This window comes from Myiozetetes cayanensis, unplaced genomic scaffold (genome assembly GCF_022539395.1).
Source record: "Myiozetetes cayanensis isolate MyiCay16 unplaced genomic scaffold, myiCay2020 scf6-25, whole genome shotgun sequence".
NCBI classification, from domain to species: Eukaryota; Metazoa; Chordata; class Aves; order Passeriformes; family Tyrannidae; genus Myiozetetes; species Myiozetetes cayanensis.
Window position 1 is genome coordinate 7,647,665 of NW_026087853.1, and position 23,391 is coordinate 7,671,055.

A 23,391-nucleotide genomic window follows, 5' to 3' on the forward strand; every position below is an offset into this window, starting at 1 on the left:
CTCTGCTGCTTACAGCAACTGAAACAAATAAGTAGAAACAAACAGGAACAATTTTCATTCCTTACTAATATTAAGATTTTACTTTTGAGCCATAACTATGCCAAGCTTAAGGGTTACTACACACAAATAGATTCATCATAAGACTGGGAGTTATCACAGGAAGTATAATTATGATTATTAAATCCACTGCATTAAGCAAAGGGTGTTGTAGATGAACAAGACAAAAACAGGATCTCCAAAGCGTTACTGAAGTTCGTCCCCAACACCGAATCAAGAGCTGAAGTTTCTGGTCTTGAGTGGGTGATTCTTGCCACTTTTTAAATCACAGTACCCTATACACAGTTTCTCTTAACACCTGTAGACTGTTCACAGTTCTTGAATGAAATTTTGACACATATAAAAGAGATCAAGTTGTTCCTCAGATAAACATTAAATTTACCTTCATATGTCTGCCCTTAAAACATATTGGTCTATTTATAAGGCAAATCACAAATTTTCTAGAAGATTACAGGAACGTTATCTTAAGCAAGATGACATAGTAATAGGATGTATGTTTCTGTAAAGCTGTGTCAGAAAGCAGTTAACACTGCTTTATCCTTACTGTAAACAGGACCCAAACAATTTCCTTACTGTAAACAGGACCCAAACAAAGTCATGATCTAAATAAAAGTTTTCTCACTGGATCACAGCTGGAGATGTCTTTTGTGTCTTTACCTGGCTTATACGCAGGACCAAAATGGTTGGCCATTTTCTTCCCTCTCCTGCAGTTTTACTATTGAGACCTGTCATTTCAGTAATTCGCACCAGAATATCATTTTTTGTTCAACAGAAAAAGTATGTTTTGTACTTTAGATGGATACTGTATTTTAGAAACATAAGAAGTTATTGTTTAGAAAGTTTTCTATAGATTGGATGAGCTTTTATTGAAAAGTATGAGGAAAATATTGACACTTCTATATATGTTGCAGTCAGTCATTTTGGTACAGAAGTAAAGAATGGATGCTGTTACAGATAAATGATTGCATCTGAGAATCCTTAAAAAGTAGAAAATATTCCAATGCCAAGGAAGTCACTTGCAAAGAAGTCTATTAAGGGATTCACTTGATAGTTCAGTGCATCAACATTTAGACTACTGACAAGGCAAGAGCTAAGCTAATAGGTGTGACTACCATAGGAAGAAGAGTCTGTGCATGATTTTACTCCTGATGGTAAAAATTTTCACACAGATTACTTTGCTACATATATCACCTTTATGTACTTACAGATAAGACACCAGAAAGATAATAAATTTGATGCCTGATTTTGGATGTTAGATCTCATTTACTTTATTCTGTATTCATTTTATTCAATCTAAAGCATGTTTATTGCAATGTAATATCAACTATTTAATAATGAGACAGCATAGTTGTAATTTTTGTGACCGTAGTGAAGAGATGCACTACTCTTCATATTAATCAAGCATTTTTATGGTTTAGTTTTGTTTTTAACTGGAGTGTATACAGCACTTTCTTAGACTACATGCACAGTTACCTTGTTTTAGTGGGATCTAACATGCAACATACCTTGGGAATCTTTTAATACTAACAGGCTCAGCAAGTAGTCCATGCAGCTTTCCTCCATGATAAGAATAGCTGTGGGAAGATTGAATAGTATAAAGAGGAAAAAGAAAAAACTATCTGCACTTCAAAGATTCCCTTCAGATGAAGCAGATAGAAAATCCCCATAGATTACTGCAGAAGCTGTAGGTGAAATTAAAAGTTGCCATAGCCAATATATGCATTTGCCTGAAGTATTCTCAGTGTTTACATATTCTAGGGCAGACACAGCTGTAAAGTTATGTATTGCCTTCTTTCTTTAGTCTGAAAGTGTTGGGACTTTAAGCTTGGGGTCTGTTAATACTGAGATCCCGTTTATGGTCCAAAGAATTATGTGTCCAGCATGTAGCAATCTTGATTACGTTCCGGTCAGGATGTGGGAAAGATGCTATTAGAAACAAAACAATCAATTCACTTAGGCAGTCCCACAAACATGCTTTATGGCATCTGCCTCCTACTCATTTCAAGTGAGGTTTTATAGTGACACATTGGTGAAGATTAGTACACAACTGCAGGCAGATGCCCATGACTGATTCAATTGTTTGCACTGACACTCACAATTGCTGTAATTGCAACTGAAGTGATACAAGTCATCGCAAAAAAACAGACCAAGTGAAATCAACATTGTTGCTCAGAGATTTTATTAGTTGTAACCCAGAAATGCACAATCCACTGGTTTTTTTTTTTTTGTATGAATTCACCACAGCATTTCCATTTGGCGTGCCTGCAATACGGTTAGTGAGCTAACATAAGAATATCCAAAAGGCCTCTTTAAAAACAGAACTTTTACAGGAATGACAATATATTCCAGCCTCACTTGTTTAAAAGAATTTATTTTCCAAAAAAGTGATTAAAAGATAAAGCAGCAAATAATCTTTAGCAAAACAGTGTGATCCTAAATGAAGAATCATTCTAAGCTCTAGCTTGCCCGTATGCCCCAAGCACAGCTACCATTGTTCCTCTCTTCTTTCTCTCCCATAAGGACTTAATACCATGAATGTTTCGAGCTGGTATTTCTGATGATGACTGAACATCTTCTGCAGCCTCTGGAGAAAGAGAAAATGGATGTTTAGAATTAGGCAGCATCCAGAACCTTCCTGAGAACAGAATACCTTGTAGCCTGCCAAGCCAGTTCTCATGCGGTACTGAAGACTTCCTTCAGTCCGCCTACACTACTGGTGGCTCAGTCCAAAGGAATTATGAGGTGATCCATGAAAGAGTTGAGGATTTAACACATTCGCTCCCTACTTACAAAAGAAAAGTAATTTTTGCAGACCTATTCCACTGAAAATGGAAATCCCTTTGCAACGTAACTCATATTCTGAAGGTATTTTTGGTACCATCATCCTGAACACTGGAAAATTTCCATTTAAATGCCTGAGACTGTGATTATATCTAATTCCTCTATATCAGCTAAAACCAAAGAAAACACCAGAACTTCAAAGGAAAGCAAAAAAACTGTGTCCTATATTCATGAAGCCCAGTACACAGTGAATCAAAAATGCTATTTGATTCAAAAATTGCAGTCCCCACTAACATTTCTCAAGGGGGACACAAGAGTGGTCAGACAGCCACTGACGCAGCAAAACCTGTAACTACATTTTGTGTTAGCTTTAATAAATAAAGGATCTCATCCCAATATTTAAATTTGGACTAGACTTGCCAATATATTGCAGAAGAGATATCTAAATCAAGAATGCATCAGAAAGGAGCTCTGAGATATGGAAGGCGAGTGTTTTAAATGCTTCCAGTTATGGCACAGCACTGGAGAAGGTCAAATGCCCAAAGAAGGTCCCTTAGAGATATTTATCAGGTCTGATGCTCTGAACACGAGGCACACAGCCACCTCACATGGACACTGCCAGGGAAACACACCTTGGATGAGAGCAGCACAAAAGAGATCCATGCTGCGAGTCCATGTCAGGGACAACCAGGCAGCTGCCTCCAAGGTCTGAGCAAGAGGGAGACCACGGCACTGCCCTGTCCTGCACCCGGAGCTGTGATCTCCTTGCAGCTGTACTGGGGAAGGGAACAATCCTGCACTGGGGGCACAGCACCCTGACATCCAGGCCTGGCATCGTGCCTGGTAAAAGACATTTCCTCTCTAGTGCAAGCAAGACAGAGGGGCAATTTATTGTAACAGGCCAAGGGGACAGCACACTGTTGCCCTCAGTGGTTTTATTTTGGTAGTTTTTACATTCCCAACCAAGTTCAGAACCGCATTGTGGAATGCACAGAAACACTGTTCCAGGTTCAGGCAGAAAGAGGAATAAACATTAGCCCCACTCTACAAAGAAGGATTAAAGTACTCAGAGTCCCATCAGAAACCAAGACAGGGACTGCAGCTGAACCAAGATGTCCCAGTGTGAACTAGGGCTAAAATACAAAACCCCTCTTTGTATGTATGTATATTGATCTGTACATTTCAGAACTCCAGTACGTGAGAACAAGATCTTACCTTCTTCAGTGCTTTTGTCTAAGGAATTCAAGAACCTCCTTCTTTCCTGTAGCCTCTGCCTGTAAGTAGATACGTGAATTAAGGCTTGCCATCCTGTGCACCAGGACATGCAAAGACTTACTTGTGGGAAGTAAGAATATGTTACCACAAAATAATTAAAATCCAATTTAAATTTTAATTCCTCTGACATTGATGAGAAAAGTTCTGGCTCCAACTATTTATTACTTCACAAGAGCACCAGATTTGGGTTTGTAACAAATTCTAATCCAGTTTATTGTCCACAAAGCAACATTTATTTTTCCCAAATGAACGTTATCCGACAGCGTGCATTATTGCTTACTTAGCTATCATGCCATACAGAGTACAGGACACTTACTACTTGTAGAGGATTCCTGCCATCGTAACCAGTTTGCTTCAGGTCTGCACCAGCTAGGGACCAGGCATACAACCCATCCACATCGCCTTTAGCTGCAAGGCTGGAAAAAGAATAATTAATATTGGTTCTAAATCTTTCCATTTTCCAATGAGCTCCTGGGTCCTGTCAATTAGCTCAGCAGGCAAATGCTGAACCAGGACAGGCTCAACATGGCTGCCAGGTTGGAGAGGTAAGGAACACTCTTACAACAGCTTTGAATAGCTGAGCAAGCAACACAGCTTGATGAATCAGTTCCTTAAATTAATAGGGCTGTGCTATAAGTACTTACAACAGGCTAGTTTCACATAGTGGGTGTGACTATGACCAAAGGGGAAAAAAAAGTCATGCAGTTTCATATTTCACAACACAATATTTATCTCGTGAAATGAGATGGGGGGAGGGCAACAGCTAAATCAAGATGCAGCTGAGTAAGTGAGAGCACAAGCAGATGGGCCAGCAATCTACAGGACTTACTTAAAACCACTAAAAATCCCCCTTTACAAGTTTGCGTAATCAGATGTTATGACAGTACATTTATGTGATATCATTTGGACACTAACACAGCTATATGTTTTGAGTCTTACAAGATAATTTGTAAGGTTTAAATGGGCAGCAAGCAAAACAACAAAAAAGGCATTTTAATGCCACATGTAACAAGCAATAGAAAGGATCAAAATGAATCACATAAAATTAGCGAGTTTAAGTTTTCAGAGGAGTGTACACCAGGTTATTTCTTTGCACATCTGCCCGTAGACTAATCCATAATACTTAAAAGTTCATTTTTAACTTTCATTTTGGTAAAAGGCCTGTACATATGCAAAAGCATGAGAGTCTGTACCAGGCCTGCAGAGAGAATGAACTGATGGGAAGGCTGGGAGGGCAACCTTCAGTCTCCTCAGGATACCAGCATCTGTGAGGCTTCAGACCTCACCTCTGCTGTGAGCTTGCAGATTTTTTCAGCAGAACCATGCTGATAATGATCAAGTGATGTTGAATCTCATTAAGAGAAGGGGAGCCCTCCCCACCCTTATTAAGTTCAGAGTTTGCTGCCTTAAACGGTGCTTGCTGGAGTTGAAAGGCATTGTGCTGGCATCAATGGGCTCCTGGGTATAATAACTGAGCCAGGCAGAGCTGCTGAAGAGTGGAGAAGGCTCAAAGATGCAAGGGGCAGACAGTCAGGTAAACTCGTGGAAGAAACCATGAAAGCAGGGCTGCAACATTCACTTCTCTGCTAGGTTGAAATCACTTCTGTTGTTGATTAAATCTCTTAAGTACCTGAAAATATGTTTTCAGGGGAGTGGAAGCCTCTAATTGCAGCAGTCTGAGGAGAAAGTCAGAGAGAGGTTTTTGCTTGCAGCAGTCCCAGAGGCTGGGCACGAGAAGAGAAAGCAAATTGACTTTGTGTTCTTCTATGCAACTCCCCAGATAACCTACAGCTGGGGCCTCTGGGGGACAGGGAAGTGGTGGGGGGCTACTAAGAGGTTTAACAGTGCTTCAGTCTGCCATCATGAAGGAAAGGATCATTAAATAATTAATGAAAACTGCCATCACAAAAAAAAAGGCCCCTCAGAAGCAATAAGGAAACAGAGGAAGGCAAAGGAGGTCCAACAGGATGCTCAGTGGGAGGTCAGTAAGGAAACTGCAGGAAAGAAATAAGTATGAATAAAGAAAAAGTGTAGCATTAGTAAAGCAAAGAAATTGCTTAGCAGCCACTTCTGGAGCACATGAATTATCTTTATTTACAAAGCTAGTCTCTTGCTGTTAACACTGTAAGGTCACAGATTAAGGAACTAACAAAAAACCAAACAAGAAGCCTACCTAGAGAGTTACAAGCATCACCATCACTGGACAGAAAAGCCCTGTATTTGCCAAACAGAATCTCATAATTCAGTCACATGCAAAGTGGAAACCACTTTGGACAAAGACAAGCACTTTCAGAAATATTACCAACCTATGTACCCAGGGCAATTCAGCTAGCACCACTGTAAGCCACAAATAAGGACTGCTGCATTTACTTGGAAATTAACTGCCTAACAGCACCTGTTCACAAAGAGCAATTTAACCCCCACTGCCATAGGTCAAACCTGTGGAGTGGTCTCCTTCCATGACATTAGAGCAACCCAAATACACAGAAGTATCTTCAATTTTGCAGCTGTTTTTACACACTGTAGATGTACTTCATATACCCAAATATATACAGAGGACTTCTCAATTTACACTACAGGGACCATTCCAACTACAAATGCAACCTCTAAGCAGCAAGTCCATCACTTTTATATCATGAAATGGACTAAAGATAACTTCAATATACACTTGCCAGGATGTTTAAAACCTGCTTTGTGATAAAGAACTACCTAACACATTTTAGTAAACTCTGACTGATACTTTTTACAGCAGACAATGCTATGCATGCTGCCTTATCAATACTCCTGCATTCAGAAAAAAAAATTATTATGTATCCATTTCACAATTTCAGCAAGGCTAATGTAGCCATGATGATGAGAGAGCTAAGATATCAAGAAAGTGACAGTGCAATTATGCTCTCTGTGTCTCACACCCCACCAGCATCAAGCTGCAGTTTAATGCGTGCTCTGTTTCTGCCAAGGGACCAGGACTGAAGCTGGTCAGGTCTCAGAGGGTTTATGAGGACAAGGGCCAATGCAGTTCTAGATTTGGGAAGTAATAAATACAGTGAAACAACACCTTGGGGTGCCCTCCTGCCTCTGCAGGTACTAGGATTTCATCTTCCCCAGGGACATAAAGCTGTGCTTTTTCAGCAGTTCTAGCAATTCTCCTTTTTCAGTGTCTACATAAAGTGATCAGGAAAGACTTCCCTTTTTTTCAGGTGTATCATCAGCCTGGCAGAAGAGAAAATCTTTTATCTTTTTTTTTTTTTTTTAAAAGACAAAAATCCTCAAAAAAATAAGTTAAAAGTTCAGCACAAAGCATGTCTTGTATCCTGAACTCATTTGTGAGTGCTGCTCTTGGCTAGTGTCTCCACATCTCTCTCAGCTGAGACAGACTTTGAAAGACAGCAGGCATGAAGCTTGGTCCTAATTCCTGCAGAGACATATTTATTCTTCCTTCCCCAGCCTTACCCCTCAAGTTTACGTCAAATTGAAGAGATATCTTATTCTGAAAGGCTGCATCCTTGTATATAATATCATATCATTTTATGAAATCTAAGAATATGAAAGAAAAAGCTGGTTTGGCTTTATGCCCCTGTTTGATTTTGTAAACTACAGAATTAAACAGAGTATCTCAATTCTATACAAGTTTTTTTCCTTTAAAAAACCAAACACAAATCAACTGTTTACCAACTCCAGAACTCCACAAGCTTTCAGAATAAGCCTGAGTGTTCCAATTTATCTCATCATGGTTTGGGTTTGCAGACAGATGACAATACTTCTGCAATATGAGAAGATATTCTGACATTTTTAACAGATTACTAACGTTGAGATCTCATTTCAAAATAAAGCCATGAACCAGATACCAAACATTAACAAAGTGATTTTAAAGCCAGACTAACACCTCTCACTTAAAAAAAGACATCAGCAAATGAAACTATGGAAGATTTAATAACTAGATCATGTTGGCTGCACCTATGTACATCTCCACTTCCTACACAAGAGTTCCCACTGATACTGTCCAGCTCTCAGTTCTGGCTTGTACTCCTTTCCCTCTCAAACATCATCAATGCCAAAGGAACACATTTATTTTTATCTCCATAATCTTCCAACTGAACTATTCTATTCTAAAATCATGAGTCTAAACAGAAGAGAGATGAGGAGACAGTATTATAACACAGAAATCACTGTTCATGGTCTTTCTTGAAGTTTGTTTGAGGATTGCTAAGTAGCAAAGAGGAAAAACATGTTTATAGTTTCTGATTCAGACAGAACTGTAAGGAGAAAAAGTTGAGTTAGCTAAGTGCAGGAACCAAGAGCTTATCAGAAAGCAAGCAGCTTTTTTCCTCCTAAACCCCAAGAAGTTGAAATCCTGCCTTGGTGACAAATTCAGATTGGTAAAAATTGCAGCTTGAGGCACATTACAAGATAGATGAGATGCAGAGAAACAATTCAAATCAGACAAAGGGAAGATGTCATAAATAGCTTGTTCTTTAAGTAGCTTGGCCATGCAAACATGTTGACTGCCATGAAGGTGTCAGTGCCTGCAAAGAAAGGGCTTAAAAGGAGGAGGTAAGAAGTAGGAGAGAGAAGTGAGCCCAAGCATGCTGGAGAAATGACCATATCAGTAAGGTCATCTGAGGATACTGCAGAAGAAGTATCAGAGACATTTCGACAAACACCAGTATCTCAGATTTAATAACTTTTAGGCATCTAAATAATGCTTTGTGGAAAAAGTCCACTTTGGTGGAAGGGACTGTGCCAGGCCCTCTAAAACAGCAAGAGCACAGGAAGCACTTCAGCTCTGCAGGAGCAGTGTAGGGAAGAGACACTGTTCACAGCCTGCCTCTAAGCCTGAGCACTGCCTGGCTGTGCTCCTGGTACAGGCCACGTAGTGATGCCTGTCCATGGCCACACCACTGGCCACAGCCACCACTCCAGCTGCCAGCAGGGAGGAGCCACAGCCCTGGCTCCTGACCCACAGCAATGTGCAAGAGCCTCTCCCCTCTCATCCCGAGTACGGCACTCTGTGCTGAGTCCTCAGTCAGCCTCTGTACACGTGCACTCCCACCCTCTCTTTGGAAGATCTACATTGTTTTATACTAAAACTACTACCACCAATGCAAGTTCAAAATATCTGAACTGTTGATTATCAAAATACCAGCTCTGAAAAACAGGAGATTGTGCAATACAGGTGGAGGTGTATAATGTTCCCTAAAAGGCTGTAACAAAACACATTTTGCTTAAAAGATCCTTTTTCTCTTTCTTTTCTTTTTTTTTTTTTTTTTTTGGACATATTACTGACAGGTCAGCTAGCCAAACTAGTTCTGCATGTGGCACCAGGGCTAAGTAAAGGGCCAATTTATTTGCAGAGGAATGTCATTCCCTAAACCACTCCTCTCGCCTTTTGGCAGACAGAAACTACACAAACCAAGGGTTTAGTTCTGTCCTATCACTTGCAGTGCCCTGGGAAGTGCATATTTTAACTTCCTGGTAAAAGCCCTATTACCCTGTTTCCTCTGAGCATGTTATGACAATGGAAACACTCCAGCTAGTGTTTCTTAATTCCAGAATTACTCAAAGGATAGAGTCCAGTCTCTACACAGAATGCACATAAGCTTCACTTTGACCTTGTTTTGTAGACATTATACAGCACTGGCTGGTCCTTGCAAATGTCATGGTTTCCTGCCAAGTCCTGATTCAAAGGCCAGTTCTCAGGTGTTTTTCGTTTTTAAAAACAGAAAGAAGAAGAAATTAAGTAAAAACTGTATTTTAGGAAATACATGAACATTTCTCACAATTTTTAAGAGTAATTTGTAAGTCAGAAAAAGGTACTGGAAAAAAGTAAATGTAACAACTGTTTGGTTTCATAATACATATCCACATTGTTATATACTAAAAGCAACTTTAACAGTGAATTACATCCTCCTAAAATTATATATAGTGACACTGAGCAGTTGTTCACAAGTTTTGGGATTAAATCTATTTGTCCATTTGATTTAGTTATTTTTAAGAATATTATTATATACTAATTAGAATAGAAGCAACTCCTATATAACTGAAAAGTAGATTTTAAGACAATAAAAATGACACACTATGTGCAGCTTTATTTTTAAACAGAGATGTTGTTAAGTCACATCTTGAACAGCTTCCTTCTCACCCTTCCTCAGTAAAACACTTTGGAAAAAAATGGGGTGCATTTACTTCCAGTTCACTGATCTCCACAATACTGTCTACTTTGGAGGTCTCTTGAGTTACTGGTGCTTTGACATAGAGTTGATTCTTAATTTCCTCACTTCACTTGTTTCCTTATTATTTTTCTAGCAACGAAATAGTCACCTCGTGCCAGGGAACCAACTGTTTCTTCAAAATTCTTCATTCTGGAGTCTTTTCTGAAAAACCATCCCCCTCCATCCCAGTCTTAGGACCACCTCACCTTGTATCACATTTACCTGCAGAGTATTGTTCCAATGTTCTCCAGGTCCTGGCTTGAAAGGTGCGCTCCCGTTTCCCGTAACAAATTAATCACTTGTATGTGCCTTTATGAGAGGAATAGAAAAACCAGAGAGAGTGTCTTGACTGGTAGGATTTTTTCCCCTAAATCCAGCACTGTCATATACACAGAGAGTCAGTGAAAGTTCTTACATCAGATTTCCCACAATCACAGAATCAATGAATCTTCTCCAAGGCGACAGATGTAGTAAACAGAGCTGCTCTCCCTTTTAAAATCTCATTCATATACTAAGCTCAAGGAAGTGTTAAGTTCAGCTCTAAAAAGGAAGTGGATGCATACTCTTCTCTTCCAAGAATTCTTAGTATCTTTACCTTAGTGCTAGCTTAATTTAATAGCAGGAATATTAGTGATTGAAATACATGCAAACAGTGAGATTACTTACTGCATAGCATCATTCCTGTATTTTAAAGAATACAATGCCCAGATATATCAGTCTTACATAAAACGTGTGTCTTGCAGATAAGCAATAAATCTTTAGGTTTAATGGGGAAGCTAATCAGGTTCTTAGGGCTTCAGAAAGGCTGCTCTCCAAAGGTACTGCTGTGGGCAGACAGTAACACAACAGATGCAAAAATGTGTAAAAATACGTTTTTCATAAGTAACCTAGTGAAAGGTTTAGAACTAGGTGTGAAAAGGAGGTGACAGAGTGCTCCTCTGCTAAATAACTGATCTGGCTTATAAATGAAAGCACGAGGTTTTTCCTCCAGAAAGAGCATGATGACCCAGTAGATCAGGAATAGTTTCACAGTTCCTATTTTAAGTAAGTTGCTATACAACAATACTTCAAAACAAAGAGGTAGGCTTATCATTTAATAGGAAATATATGAGCTTTTCCAATCCATTAGCTAAAAGCTCATCTGTAGTAATTAAAAATAAAAAATAAGCTCACATACACTTTGTGCTTAATTACTTGCATTTTTCTTGGTGATAGCCATGGGCCTTTTTATTCCATTAATTTCAACTGGATTAAACTGCTTATCTAATCCCTTTGTCTCCTTTTAGGAAACTCCATCTTCAGTCAGAAGCTACTTTACAGTTATCCATATAAAGCCTATGTAAGCTTGTGTGTTTCACATAAGATCTTTAGTTTATAAAGTAACCAAAAGACTGTACATATGCTCTAAGAATCATTTTGGAGTTCCAAACATAGGTTTTTTAACCTAGCAGGCTGATTTTTTTAAAATTGTGCTTTGTTTCAATTGACAGCCAGAAAAAAAAAAAAACCACTTCCTTTTCTTCATAGCAAAGCATTGCTGGAACAGCACACGCTTCAAGTTTGTTCAGTTATCTAAAATATTTTCTCAGGTGGGTCCCTTACGACATGGCCAGTCATCCACAAGCATCTCCTTGAGCCAGCAAATAGTGGCATGGTTTCCTATTTTTCAATCTGAGGTGTAGAACGAATTCTGCATGTATGAGTTTCTTAATTCTTAGTCTTAAGCAAAACAGTAATTAGCTGAAATGAAATTTGACCTAAAATAGATTAAAAGTAGAGCATGTCTGTTCCCTCAAGCTTTCATTGGGTACTGAACTGAACATGGGGAGTGTCTGTTTACTCTCCAACGACTGCCCTGGAGTATTCCTCATTTCCCACCTTATGAGGGAAATCGAAGCATGAAACAAGCACTTTTTAAAATCAAAGCTGTGCTATGGGACAGCACTAAAAGATAAAAGGCAGCAAAGCATGTAATGTTGTGTGGTATCTTCCCTCAGTGTGCTCCCCCTGTGAGGTTCTGTATCTCTGGATTCCAGCAAAAAGCCAGGTTTTCTCTTCCTGTTGTAACTATTTACTCCTCACTGGTAGCAAAATTCCCTCCAGAAAGCACTTCAAGTCCCACTTATGCCACGCAGCCATTACTACTCTGAGGGGGACTCTATAAATCTTCGGTACAGACAGATTTGGGAGCATTTACCCTGCTTATTTAATACAGGTACACTTAATGAGGAAAAAAAAAAAGTGGCTTGAAATAAAATAAATCTTTAAGCATTGAAACTAACAGTGTTAACTAACAATAAATGCTTACAATAAAGCATTTCTAAATAGAAATACAATGTCCCAATGACTGGGAGTCAATCAAAATTACATTTCTTAGTACAGTGGGAAGAAGAGGAAGTGTTGTACACTACTGCTTGTTAGAGAAAGGGCAAAGGAGAGGAAGAATAGGGACAAATAGTAAAGCACAACTTAAAAGTGTTAAATTTAGTACTGTGACTATGAAGTGCAGATCTGTCCAAGAAAGCAAACAGACCACCTCTCACATTCCCATCACTCAACGTGAAAACTATGCGGGAGGTGAGTTGCACTGCAGCTTGTTCCTACTTGCACCCAAACGCTATCTACATTCTGAAGGAACTTAAGCCCTAACCAGAGCACCACTTCTGCTGTCTTGTACCTACCACAAGGGCATTATTCATATTTCAAGAGGCTGGCTGTGAATTTTCAGATACTGTTATGTCTTAGGCACATGAGAGGTATTTGTCTTTAGAAATTGTTTCTTGAAGTGCTGCTCTCCTGTGGCATTACAAAAGCCTCACAAGGGTCACAGTTTAGCTGATCTGAAGTTCAGGTCATGTCATGAGCCATGAACTTCTTGGGAACGGTTCAAATGTAATTCCTGTTCTAAAGTGACAGCACAAAACCAAGAGCAGAGGAACTGCTGGACAATGAAAGGTCAAGGTGTAGAGGGAAGGCCAACATCACGACCTGGTACATGGCTGCATGTCCCACTCTAGCCCTGCCTGCTAAGCACTGTCACCTGTGAGCTGTTCCCGACTCTCCCTTTTCTTAGACCACCCTGTTACCAAACCATGGTCAGACACAGGCTATAGAAACAATGCTATTCTGCATGTGTTACTTAAGTTAGCCTTCTGATAGTTCCATCACTGTCATTCATCCCTCTCTGAAGGAAAAAACCAAATAAAAGGTTTTTCTAGTGTCTCCTCTCTGCTAGGTTCCATTATTGATAACATAGGGCATAAAAACTCCAATGTATACTAATACCTTAATGTATTAATAGCAAAACATACGATTTGGTGCAGTGTTCAACGCTCAGCGCTGTGAGCAAAGTTTGAGTTCCAGATAAAGACATCTGAACTCTTCCCAGTTCATGAGGGCTCTGGATTCACAGCAATCAAGGCTCTGTACAGTACATATGATCTCAGGCCTTCACTTGGCAGACACGCACTAAAGTGAATCAACTTCAAAAGAGATGAATCATACATGTGAAATTAACACACATGTAAGAGTTTGTAGGATTGGGGCCTTAGGGTGCACACCTTCCACCAACTCTCTTTAAAGAAATGCAGGTGTAATGTATATCCAAACTTGACTGGCTTCATTCTTTTTCATGCTTGCTCTCCTAGCAACTGGAATGGTTATGGCAGGATCAGCTTAGTTTCACTTGTTCGGTTTTCTGCATGGTATCAGTGGGAATTTTATGCTTAAACACTGTAAGGACAGGCTTCTGGAGTCAGTGGTGGTTAGATTTTCACTCTGCCTTAGATTTCCTGAAGTAATGTAAATGTAACCTTGCAAAATATCAAGTATTTAAATTCATATTTACGTGGGAGGTAATTTTACTGCCTCTAATCTGATGTTCTCACAGCACTGTATGAGCAACTCCCCATTTTCAACCTTTTACCACTGTTCTACAAGTAAATGGAAGTGCTTTTACTACTTAAAATATACACAATTTTTATTCAAGACATTTTCCTGCTTAGAGAGTTTCTGTTATTAAAAAAATATTATTCTATTGTTTTGAAAATGAATTATCCCTTAAGGGTGCTGTAAGAAATTAAAGGAATGCCACTTATTTTGATATGTCAAGCAACTGGCCTAAATTAACAGTGGTCTGTTTAGCTTCATGCCTAAAGTGAATAAGACTACAAGCAAATTGCAGAGTTACAAATGAAAAAGCGGAAATGCAGTAGTTTATTTCTTATTTAGAAAGAAACAAAGAAAGAGTCACTTAAAGTCAAAAAATTTAAGAGACTGTCACAGACATAGATCAAGTTGCTGGTCTATCAGCTGACAGTGCTATGTTAAGAAGCTTTTAAGAAGACACATAACTCCTGATCATCACAAATCATTAAGTGGAAAAGAGAAATCAGTCATCTTTATATAGGTTTGCATGCTGGTTAAAAGGCAAGCCACTGACAAATGTAACATAAAAGACTGGAAGAAAGCTATTTTTAAGATGAGTGGATACTGTATTGCAGTTAAATGCCAATTAAACAAATATTAATTCTCAGAAAATGGGATTAAGCTGATGCAATATTCAGTAAAATTGAGAAAGTTACAATATTAAACAGTTTAAAGCATTGACTACTCATTAACATCAGTTTTCCTCCTTCCCTCTCTGCCACTTTGTATGCTGCATCAGGATAATCTCTTCACTTTCAACTTGCAACTGTTTAATAAGTGGAATTTAAATATTTCTGTAGCAGAAATCTTTTTAGTGGGTATCTAATTACACACATACACAGCTGTCTGCTCTTTAGCATTCTCCTTTATATGTTTACCAGTGTGAAATGCAGTGTGAGTACACAGCAGACCATCAATACACATGATGAGATTAGTTCTAAGTCAACTCTTCCTCTCATTCCAACAGTAGAAACAAAAAGAGAAACTGAAAATGGTTATGGTGCAGTTTCCTTTTACAATTCCCTGTATCAAAATGGGTGTGCAGTTTTAAAGAGCTTAAGAGTCATAGTAGGAGTCTAATATAGGAGTGGCAATGCTGAGGAATCCAAACAACAAGCTCATGTGAAATTCCTCAGGCGGTAGATGGGTGCGGTAAAAAAAGTAGGTACCTGATTTGCAGGAACATCTAATAGTATCTAGTGCTTTAGCATTTTCTCACATTGGACCAGAGCCACCTCTATTCAACTGCAAGGTTATTTGTTTGATTTGCTGTTGGGCTTGTTTTTGCTTTAAGACTTTAAGGGTTTTCCAGTGAAGGGCTTATACATTCATGAGTTAAAGCAACAGCTACAAAGCCATTAAGGGGCCATGCAGTAGGTATGGCAATAGCACAGTGTGGCCACGCAGGACTTCAAGTCCCACATTAATAGATAGACCTTGTTCAGTTTTCTACATCTGGTCTTTGAAACAGAAGATGCCTTCAAGTTATTCCTGCAGCCAATGGTAATCCCAGACTGTCAGACCTCCCAGGGAGCTAACTCCAGCTTGACAAACCAGGTGAACCTGTCAGCATCAGAAAGCTGTAGGAATATTTGGGGACAGTCGTCCACAAAGACCAAGAAAACTCAATCATTTCAAGCTCCTGTACAGAAAAAATAATGGCTTCTCACCTGCTACGATACAAACTGAATATGAGATAAGGAGCTGAAAGCGGATCAAAGAAACAAGGAGAGATTATTTTCTGCAGCTTCTAACATGTTAGAAGACCAATGGCTCTATGAATCCCCAGGCTATACAAATGAAGTGTTTTAAAATGAAATTTTGATTACCGATAACTATTACACTCTGTGCTATGGCCATTCTTTAGGACTACACAACATTGAACAGACCACTAAATTGCAAATGCTACCATCCCAGAACTGCTGACATTCATAACAGCAGGAAGAGGAAATCCACAAAGCAGGCAGGGCCATGCAGCCATCCCATATAATTATGAGTGGGCGGAAGGGAAAAATCAGAAAACCAGTCACCCAGCAGGAGAGTCAGGAAAGCACTGGTGGAAGGGAAAGATTAAAACATGTCAACCTACCCGTATACTTTGTGCCAATTGAAACAGTCTGGTCTTGATGAGAAAGGGAAGGGCAGAAAGAAAACAGACAGCCCATGGTCCTGCACTCTCACTTCTGACAGTCAAAAGGAGTGATCAGTTTGGCTCTGTTTTATAAGGAAGCCTCAGAATAAAGAGTGGAGCCCTGAAATTATGGACAACATCTGGGCAGGAGGACAGCAATAGGTTACCTTATGCTACAATTCTGCATGCATACCAAGTTGTTTGCTTTCATTTCATATTATTTTTAATTTTTTTTTTTCATTTAGGCTAGTCACATCCTTTGAAATAAAGCTGGTATGTGTTAGTTCAACTGCTGTAATTTACACATGACTGCTGAGACAAAACAAGACCAAAACGCAGGGATGGACTTGAAATCTAAAATTATAGAAGGTCTATAAACTTTACATAGAGTAGTACATAAATTGTTACCTGAACTTGATCGCATTCATCAGCGGGGTAGATCCATATCTGTCTCTAGCATAAACAGTCGCGCCAGATGTCAACAAATACTCAACTAGTGGTAAATGCCCTTCAGAGGCTGCAATATGAAGTGGAGTTCGGCCATCATAGTCTCCACAGCTCAGGTTTCCACCCTACAAAAGGACATATCCTTGACATGCTAAAAAGATAATGGCTGCACATTAAGTTGTTGCATACGACTCACAGTAGGTGCATACTTCACATTTTAATTCTGCCACCAAATCGGTAAGCTTGTCAATCTTGTAGGATTGTTTAAGTGCCAACAAAGATATTTATTTCACCTTCTGCGTGTTTCCCCCCTCAGATATGCTCTTTATTTCAGCATGCTATACAGCAGCTTTGTGCCTATAGACTGCTAATTTTATTTGTCTTAGTTTATTCTTACTTTCAATATTTATTTATCCTTTCTTGAGGCCCATTACCAAAGTCTCAAGAGTAGGGTAAACCAAGGCAATGAGGGGGAAAAAAAAGAGAAGATAGGGAAATGCTTGTTTCTTTTTTCAGGTATAACTGACTGTTAGAGTTAGGGGGAGAGCCAGAAATCCTGAATTAGCACTGCACTGTGTTTTGCTTAAATATAATTTTCAAGTTCTCTTTTTTAATCATGACAGATTTACATCCAAAAGCTGGATACTATGAATATGCATAAAGAAAGTTAAGTGAAAAGAAAGCAGCACAAACCATTTTAAAATGTTCCAAAGTTAGCAGATAAGAACTTGTATTTTAATCTACCTGTATTTTCACAGTTCAAAAGAAAATATAAACAGCTGAAAATCAGAGAGGGGAAAGAACACACCAGTCTTGATAGGCAAAGACCTTGTAATAGTCAAAGCACCTTGATTCTAAGACCAATTCCAGTGAGCATAGCTTCCCCCCATCAGTTACAGCTCTATTTAAAAATATGTTTTGTATAAACTGTTAATTTTGCATTACCATTTCTGCTATGGCTCTTAGTGCGTCTATGTCACCCAGTTTGGCTGCAGCACAAGCCAGAGGTGGAATTAATGCGTCTCTTACGGCTTCTAGCTCCTGAGAAACAAATAAAATTAAACATTTAATATCAGCTTTGCCTCTGATGGGATTGATATCCAAGTCATAAAAACACCGCCCTTGCTTTCATGTAAAGGGTCCAAATCAGTCACTTGGATATTTAAAAATGGTAGCATTTAGTTCTTGGAAGGAAAGAAGTCTCACGTTTATTTTACATTTTGTCGGCCTCACATCCATAAGATTTATTTCCTCCCTGGCAACACTACAAGTCCCTGATATCTATATAGACCATTTAAGGTGCACAGAGTAATTACCATCTCTCTACTGCCACAGCTACTCATCAGTACAGAAAGAGAAACAGCGCTGGTGGGAGTTGGAAAAGACCATGTAGTCCAGCCTCCTCAAGACTGGATCAACTTTATTCACTCAATTCCTCAGACACCTGTGTACCCTGATAAACCCCTGAGGCCCCCTGAATATCCCCCAATTCTCATGCTCACTAAAGAACCATACATTCAGTATTCATTAGTTAATAAATCCCATCTTCCTTGAAACCAAGTCAAGAGAAAAGTGAGCATTTGAATAACCAATACTATCTTTTCTAATTTTCCAGTTGAGAAGGACTAATAGTAACCACCACAAGTGTCTCTACACTTGTGTAGTGCTTCCTTAGCCTTCTATGACTGCACATACAATTAAGTTGTTTTACCCATTATTATTTGGATTGCTCCAAACTGTCAATACATTTGACCACAAAAATACAAAGCACTTCTTCATATCATTGATACCCTGAATTACAGCATCTGTCTGAGGCTTGTTGTTGCAACCAGCCAGCCAAGAAAATAAACCCAAGATGGGGCTACAAGGAGGGGGAGGGGGAAAGTTAATATGTTTTTAATTAAAAACATTTTGGTGTCATTGTGTCCTTTCTCTCTAGCCCAAGTGGTTAGCTGGGACACTCAAAACTAAAAAAAAAAAATAATATAAAGCCTACAGTGTTCAATTTTTCTTTCAGCTTTGGTGTTTGTCTTTAATCTAGGTTCACCGAACTGAGTTTGCAGCTTTACATGATATTAATTCTAAATATTTAAGTATATACCTCCTTGCTGCTGATACTTAGAGATTTGGCAATCACTTGTATAAACTTGCTATCTCTTAGAGAGATCTTGGCTCCTGTGGGTACAACAGTCATTTCTCCTCTCAGATTCTCACTCAGCATCTGAAAAGCAAGCAATCAAACCCTTTGTTAGCAGAGGAAAAATATAGTGGTAGTCTAATAAAAAACCTTACTATCAAGTTAGAAAATTGTTTGGAGGAATTATGGAAACTAATTAAATGCAGACAAAAGATTAAAGAAATAGTTACTGTCCCATGAAGATTGCACGTTCAGAAAGACAAAGGAGGGCAAGAGACAGGGAAACAAAGCTTTCTTCCAAAGCAAAGAAACCAAAATAAGCACATAACAAAACACCCCCATTTTCAGAGTAAGCAGACAAAAGTTCCCTAGTGGGGTAAGCTGTAGCCTACTTAAAAACACAAAGATAGTGAGTAATGAGCAGAGTGAGGCTTAAGACCAGAATATTCTGAAATGCTGCTTTTGCCAGCATTCACAAACCTCAGGACTCCTACACAGACTGTCTACACAGGCCTCAAAACAAAGCCCAGTGCTGCCTGTGGACAGCCGTGAAGTTCCACGGGTTTTCAAACAGCTCCATTAGCCCTGATTTTGTTAAAATTTGGCCATAGATCCAGCTTTGAATGCAGAGGGTCTGCAGTAGTACTAGTCATTCACTGTGCAAATAGGCATGTAACAGTTTGCAGGATGGGTGCATCCAACATAACTTGGAAAAAAAAAATCAAAATGTAAAAAGGTCAACCAATTCATGTGTAGAAAGTACTTGAATGGGGCAATAAAGAAAATGAAATGAAAATACTCCAAAAGACAGATTCTGGGAAATCTGGAGAACACAGATAGAAAGAAGCCAGTTATTAAAAAAAAGCAACTGGTTTCCTCAATTCTGACAACTTTACATACTGGCACTCTTTCACGAAAGGTTGCTGATGAAGCTATAAAGCCCATAGTTATTTCAATTAGAATTTTAAAAAGCAGGATTGTGAAAGTTTGCAAGAAACAGATGTGATGTTGGAAGGAGGAATGCCCCAGGTTTACTTATGTCTAGGCATGCCCTTTATTAAAAAAAACAAAACCTCCAAGAGCTGACAACACCATAGCTGTCTGCTGGAAGAGTCCCATATCCATGTAACTCAGAGCATACCAACAGCTTTGGCACACTTTTAGAATTTGACAGGTTGAGATCACTGCTTTACACAGGTAACCTTAGCAATTGGCACCTGTGCTAAATGCACCCAGTGCAAAGCCCTGCGTGCCTTACTCAGTCCTCCCAGCTCTTCACACATTTGTATGTGTCTGGGGGCACATTCCTTGCTTCTTCATGTTGAAAGAGAATCCTAAAATAACCAGGCCAGCTTCAGGAGAGCTTCCGTCTCTTGGGAGACTATTGTTTGGTGATATGTTTAGCTGAAGATATTGCCACAGACAACATGTTTTCAGGCTTTCTTCTCCTGGTCTCTACCACTCATTCCTGCCCAGGCAATGCAGCATGCTGCTCCCCCAGTTGTGCCAACACAATTGTTTGTGGGTCTGTACAATGAGCCAAATGAGGAAATCGATCCTGCATAACTCAAAGGAATTACAAAAGTAATTTTGTTTTTCAAACCAGATAAAGGAGGTCCAGCACATCACCACACAAAAACTGTGTAGTACATTCCAAAGGGCAGCACATGAAGATGTAAAAGTACCTTGTGCCAGTGGTACCTAAAACATCATCAAATCCTCACCAGAGTAATTCATCTGTCTCACCTTGGCAAACGGGATCTCAAATTAAGTTTTAACTCACACACCCAGGCAGGAAGCCAGCTGGGAGGGTTTCTCCTGTCCCAGGTCAAACAATCCTCTGTGCAAGAAGATTAAAGTTTGCATTTAAAAAAACCTCCAAGCCGGTGAACGTATGTTCCAGGGTCAGCGAGTGTGCCAAAGGGGCACCAGTGAAGATCTGGGGTTTCTAAAGTGTGTATGCACAAACACATGCAAGAACACTGCTCTTCACACAGCACTGTCTTGCCTGCCAAGCATGTTCCTGCACAGAGCGTGTTCCCGACATCCTCACTGAAGACACACATAACTCCTTGCATTTTTCAGAGCCAGGGCTTTAGCAAACAACTGAAAGCTCCGAGGCTGAAACTGTTTCTAAGCACGGTAGGTGGTACTTCCAGCCACCACACTTATGATCACAGGTATACAAATATTGTTTGTCTAAACAGCTGCTACTGGCTGGAAGATATGGAGCATGAAATAATGATCAAATTTGTTTCAGTTTTAATGAAAACAAAGCACCACGGGGAAATACACATGTGCATGCAGTGTTAAGTCTGGAGAGTGACTCATCGTGATGTCAGCTCCCCAAGTGTCAGGATTATGATTTCATTGCATACAAGCAGGAAACTCAGATATTCCTGCAGACTGCTGCTCCCTTATCTAATTCATAGCTACACATTCCTTGTATAAAAGGAACATAATAAGTAGCTATATAATTGCAGAAAAAAGCCTTGATTAAGCAACCAATGAACAGAAAGAACATTGTTAAAGGGGTTCTGATTTTAAAAGTAGCTGGTCCTTATAATAATAATCCTCTATTTTTTATGTATTATAAAGTGTATCTCCTCTTAGAGAAATAAAATCTAATACTCTTATGAGTAATGCTGTAAAGGAAGAGGCTGTAGGTAACACTTATTTTCAGAATTAGCTGTGTGTGAATGAGTCTGGAATGAAGTCTTTACCACACTAAGATCAGTGACGAGATCTTTGCTGACTTCAGTCGGGATGAGATTCTGTCTCTCATATCAATTTCCACATAGAGTTTTCAGTACAAAAAATATCCAAGCTAGATTACTACCATTTAAAGATGTCATTTTTATGTCTCAGTCATGGTCACACCTGACTTATGCAGAGAATTTTTTCTCTCCAAATCTACATATGTTTATTTGTCTAATAGTATTTTCTGTAGGAAAAAAAAACACAGGGTGTTCCAATTATGGCTCTGGAAACAATTGCTTTTAAATGCAAGAGAGAAGCTCAAGGCATGAAGCTAAGCAGCAGTTAGCACAGTAGATGAGAAACTTAAAGTCTTTCAAGGTCACACAAATATTTACCCGCCTCTTCACCTCCCAGCTAAGGTTTCTCTTGCTGAGCGTGTATGACAGTTTAGTTAGGGCTGCCTCTGGTGTCATATCACCTCCAGGAATTACTCCGACATCAGCAAGAGTCTGAAAAAAAAGGAATAATGATTCCAATTAGCACAGCACTCAGAAATACCTGTGTGTCCAGAAAAGGCATATAAATGATGAGCAGCTAAACAGAATACAGTATGCAGCTGAGCCTCCACTCTCTTGCTCCTCCTACTGCCACTGTAATTTTTGTAATTTTAGTTATCAAATACCAAGCAAATACTAGAGCAAGCTGAATAAAGATGACTTTTACTTTAAATTCCTTTTCATACAGTAACATTGAAGAATTCCACCAAATGCTTGCCATGGTCGCTTGCTATGCTAAAAGGGAAAGGTTACAGGTCCGTATCAGCTATCTGCAGAGTTGTCAGATTCCCTTTATTGAAAAGCTGCAGTTACTCTGTTTTAACCCAGTGGCATTTTGAACACTGCCAAGTAGGCTGTTCTCACACAGACATATTTACCATTCTTTTATGGGGCATTGCTTTGGATGAATTCCAGCACTACAGTGTGCTCACAGCAGGAGTGCTTTCAGATCCTTTCAGGCTGCGTGAGCAGTGTATGATTTAGAAGATGCAACTAAAATATGTAATTTACACAGTTCTGACAAGAACATCTGAAAAAGATGACCTTTATAACTTATCTTTCTGGTACTTAAAAAAAAATAATCTGAACAAAACCAAAAAGAAGGATCTTTGCTGTGATCAGCAAGCCTCATTAATGAAGAAAACAGCAAAGACAAAAGAGATTTCAGATCTCTTGTCCTAAACTGTACCTGGGCAAATCACAGAGCAGCCTCTTTGCCAAAATGTGATGCCTCACAGTTAAGCATCTGGAACTAGGTTCTTGCACTGCATTTTACTGTTAAGTCCCTTGTATATAAACTTAAGCTTCAAAACTTGTTGTGGCTTAACTAATATTTCCAGCAAGATACAGAGCCTAATTAGCTCATTAACCATCTCTGAGAGACCCAGACTAACGTTTTTAAAGTCCCATGGGAAAACATACAGAGAAGGTGAGAAATACTTTCTGTACTGCAGAACTAATCAAAGAACAGTTAGGGCTTTTTTAGCAGGTTTGAGAAGGAGGAGGAGGAAGGGATTTCCCAGCTTCCTTCCTATACCTAAAGTCCCCTCAATTATAAGTTTGTACTGTGCAGATGGATCAGAGGCCAGACACAGAGTTAATTAAAACAAACACTTCAAGGGAAACCAGGGATTCAGCTGACCTACCTGGCTGGCTTGTATGTGTAGA

The 23,391-nt window shown here is 39.2% G+C and overlaps 1 protein-coding gene across 2 annotated transcripts in view; it reads right to left on the minus strand.

Moving 5' to 3' along the window:
* Window positions 1-2,219: 2,219 nt before the first annotated feature.
* ASPG (asparaginase) overlaps window positions 2,220-23,391 on the minus strand; it is a 46,632-nt gene continuing 25,460 nt past the window's right edge. Inside the window, exons 9-16 of one of the 2 annotated variants that reach the window (XM_050335866.1) lie at window positions 22,063-22,176; window positions 18,932-19,051; window positions 17,776-17,871; window positions 16,792-16,955; window positions 10,548-10,634; window positions 4,430-4,529; window positions 4,054-4,112; window positions 2,220-2,641 (exon numbers count right to left, since the gene is read on the minus strand). In XM_050335866.1, the coding sequence (XP_050191823.1) occupies window positions 4,059-4,112; window positions 4,430-4,529; window positions 10,548-10,634; window positions 16,792-16,955; window positions 17,776-17,871; window positions 18,932-19,051; window positions 22,063-22,176 (735 nt within the window). In that variant the 3' untranslated portion in view covers window positions 2,220-2,641; window positions 4,054-4,058. Of the gene's footprint in view, window positions 2,642-4,053; window positions 4,113-4,429; window positions 4,530-10,547; window positions 10,635-16,341; window positions 16,505-16,791; window positions 16,956-17,775; window positions 17,872-18,931; window positions 19,052-22,062; window positions 22,177-23,391 lie in introns of those variants that run through there. The other variant, XR_007631488.1, reaches the window with a different exon arrangement.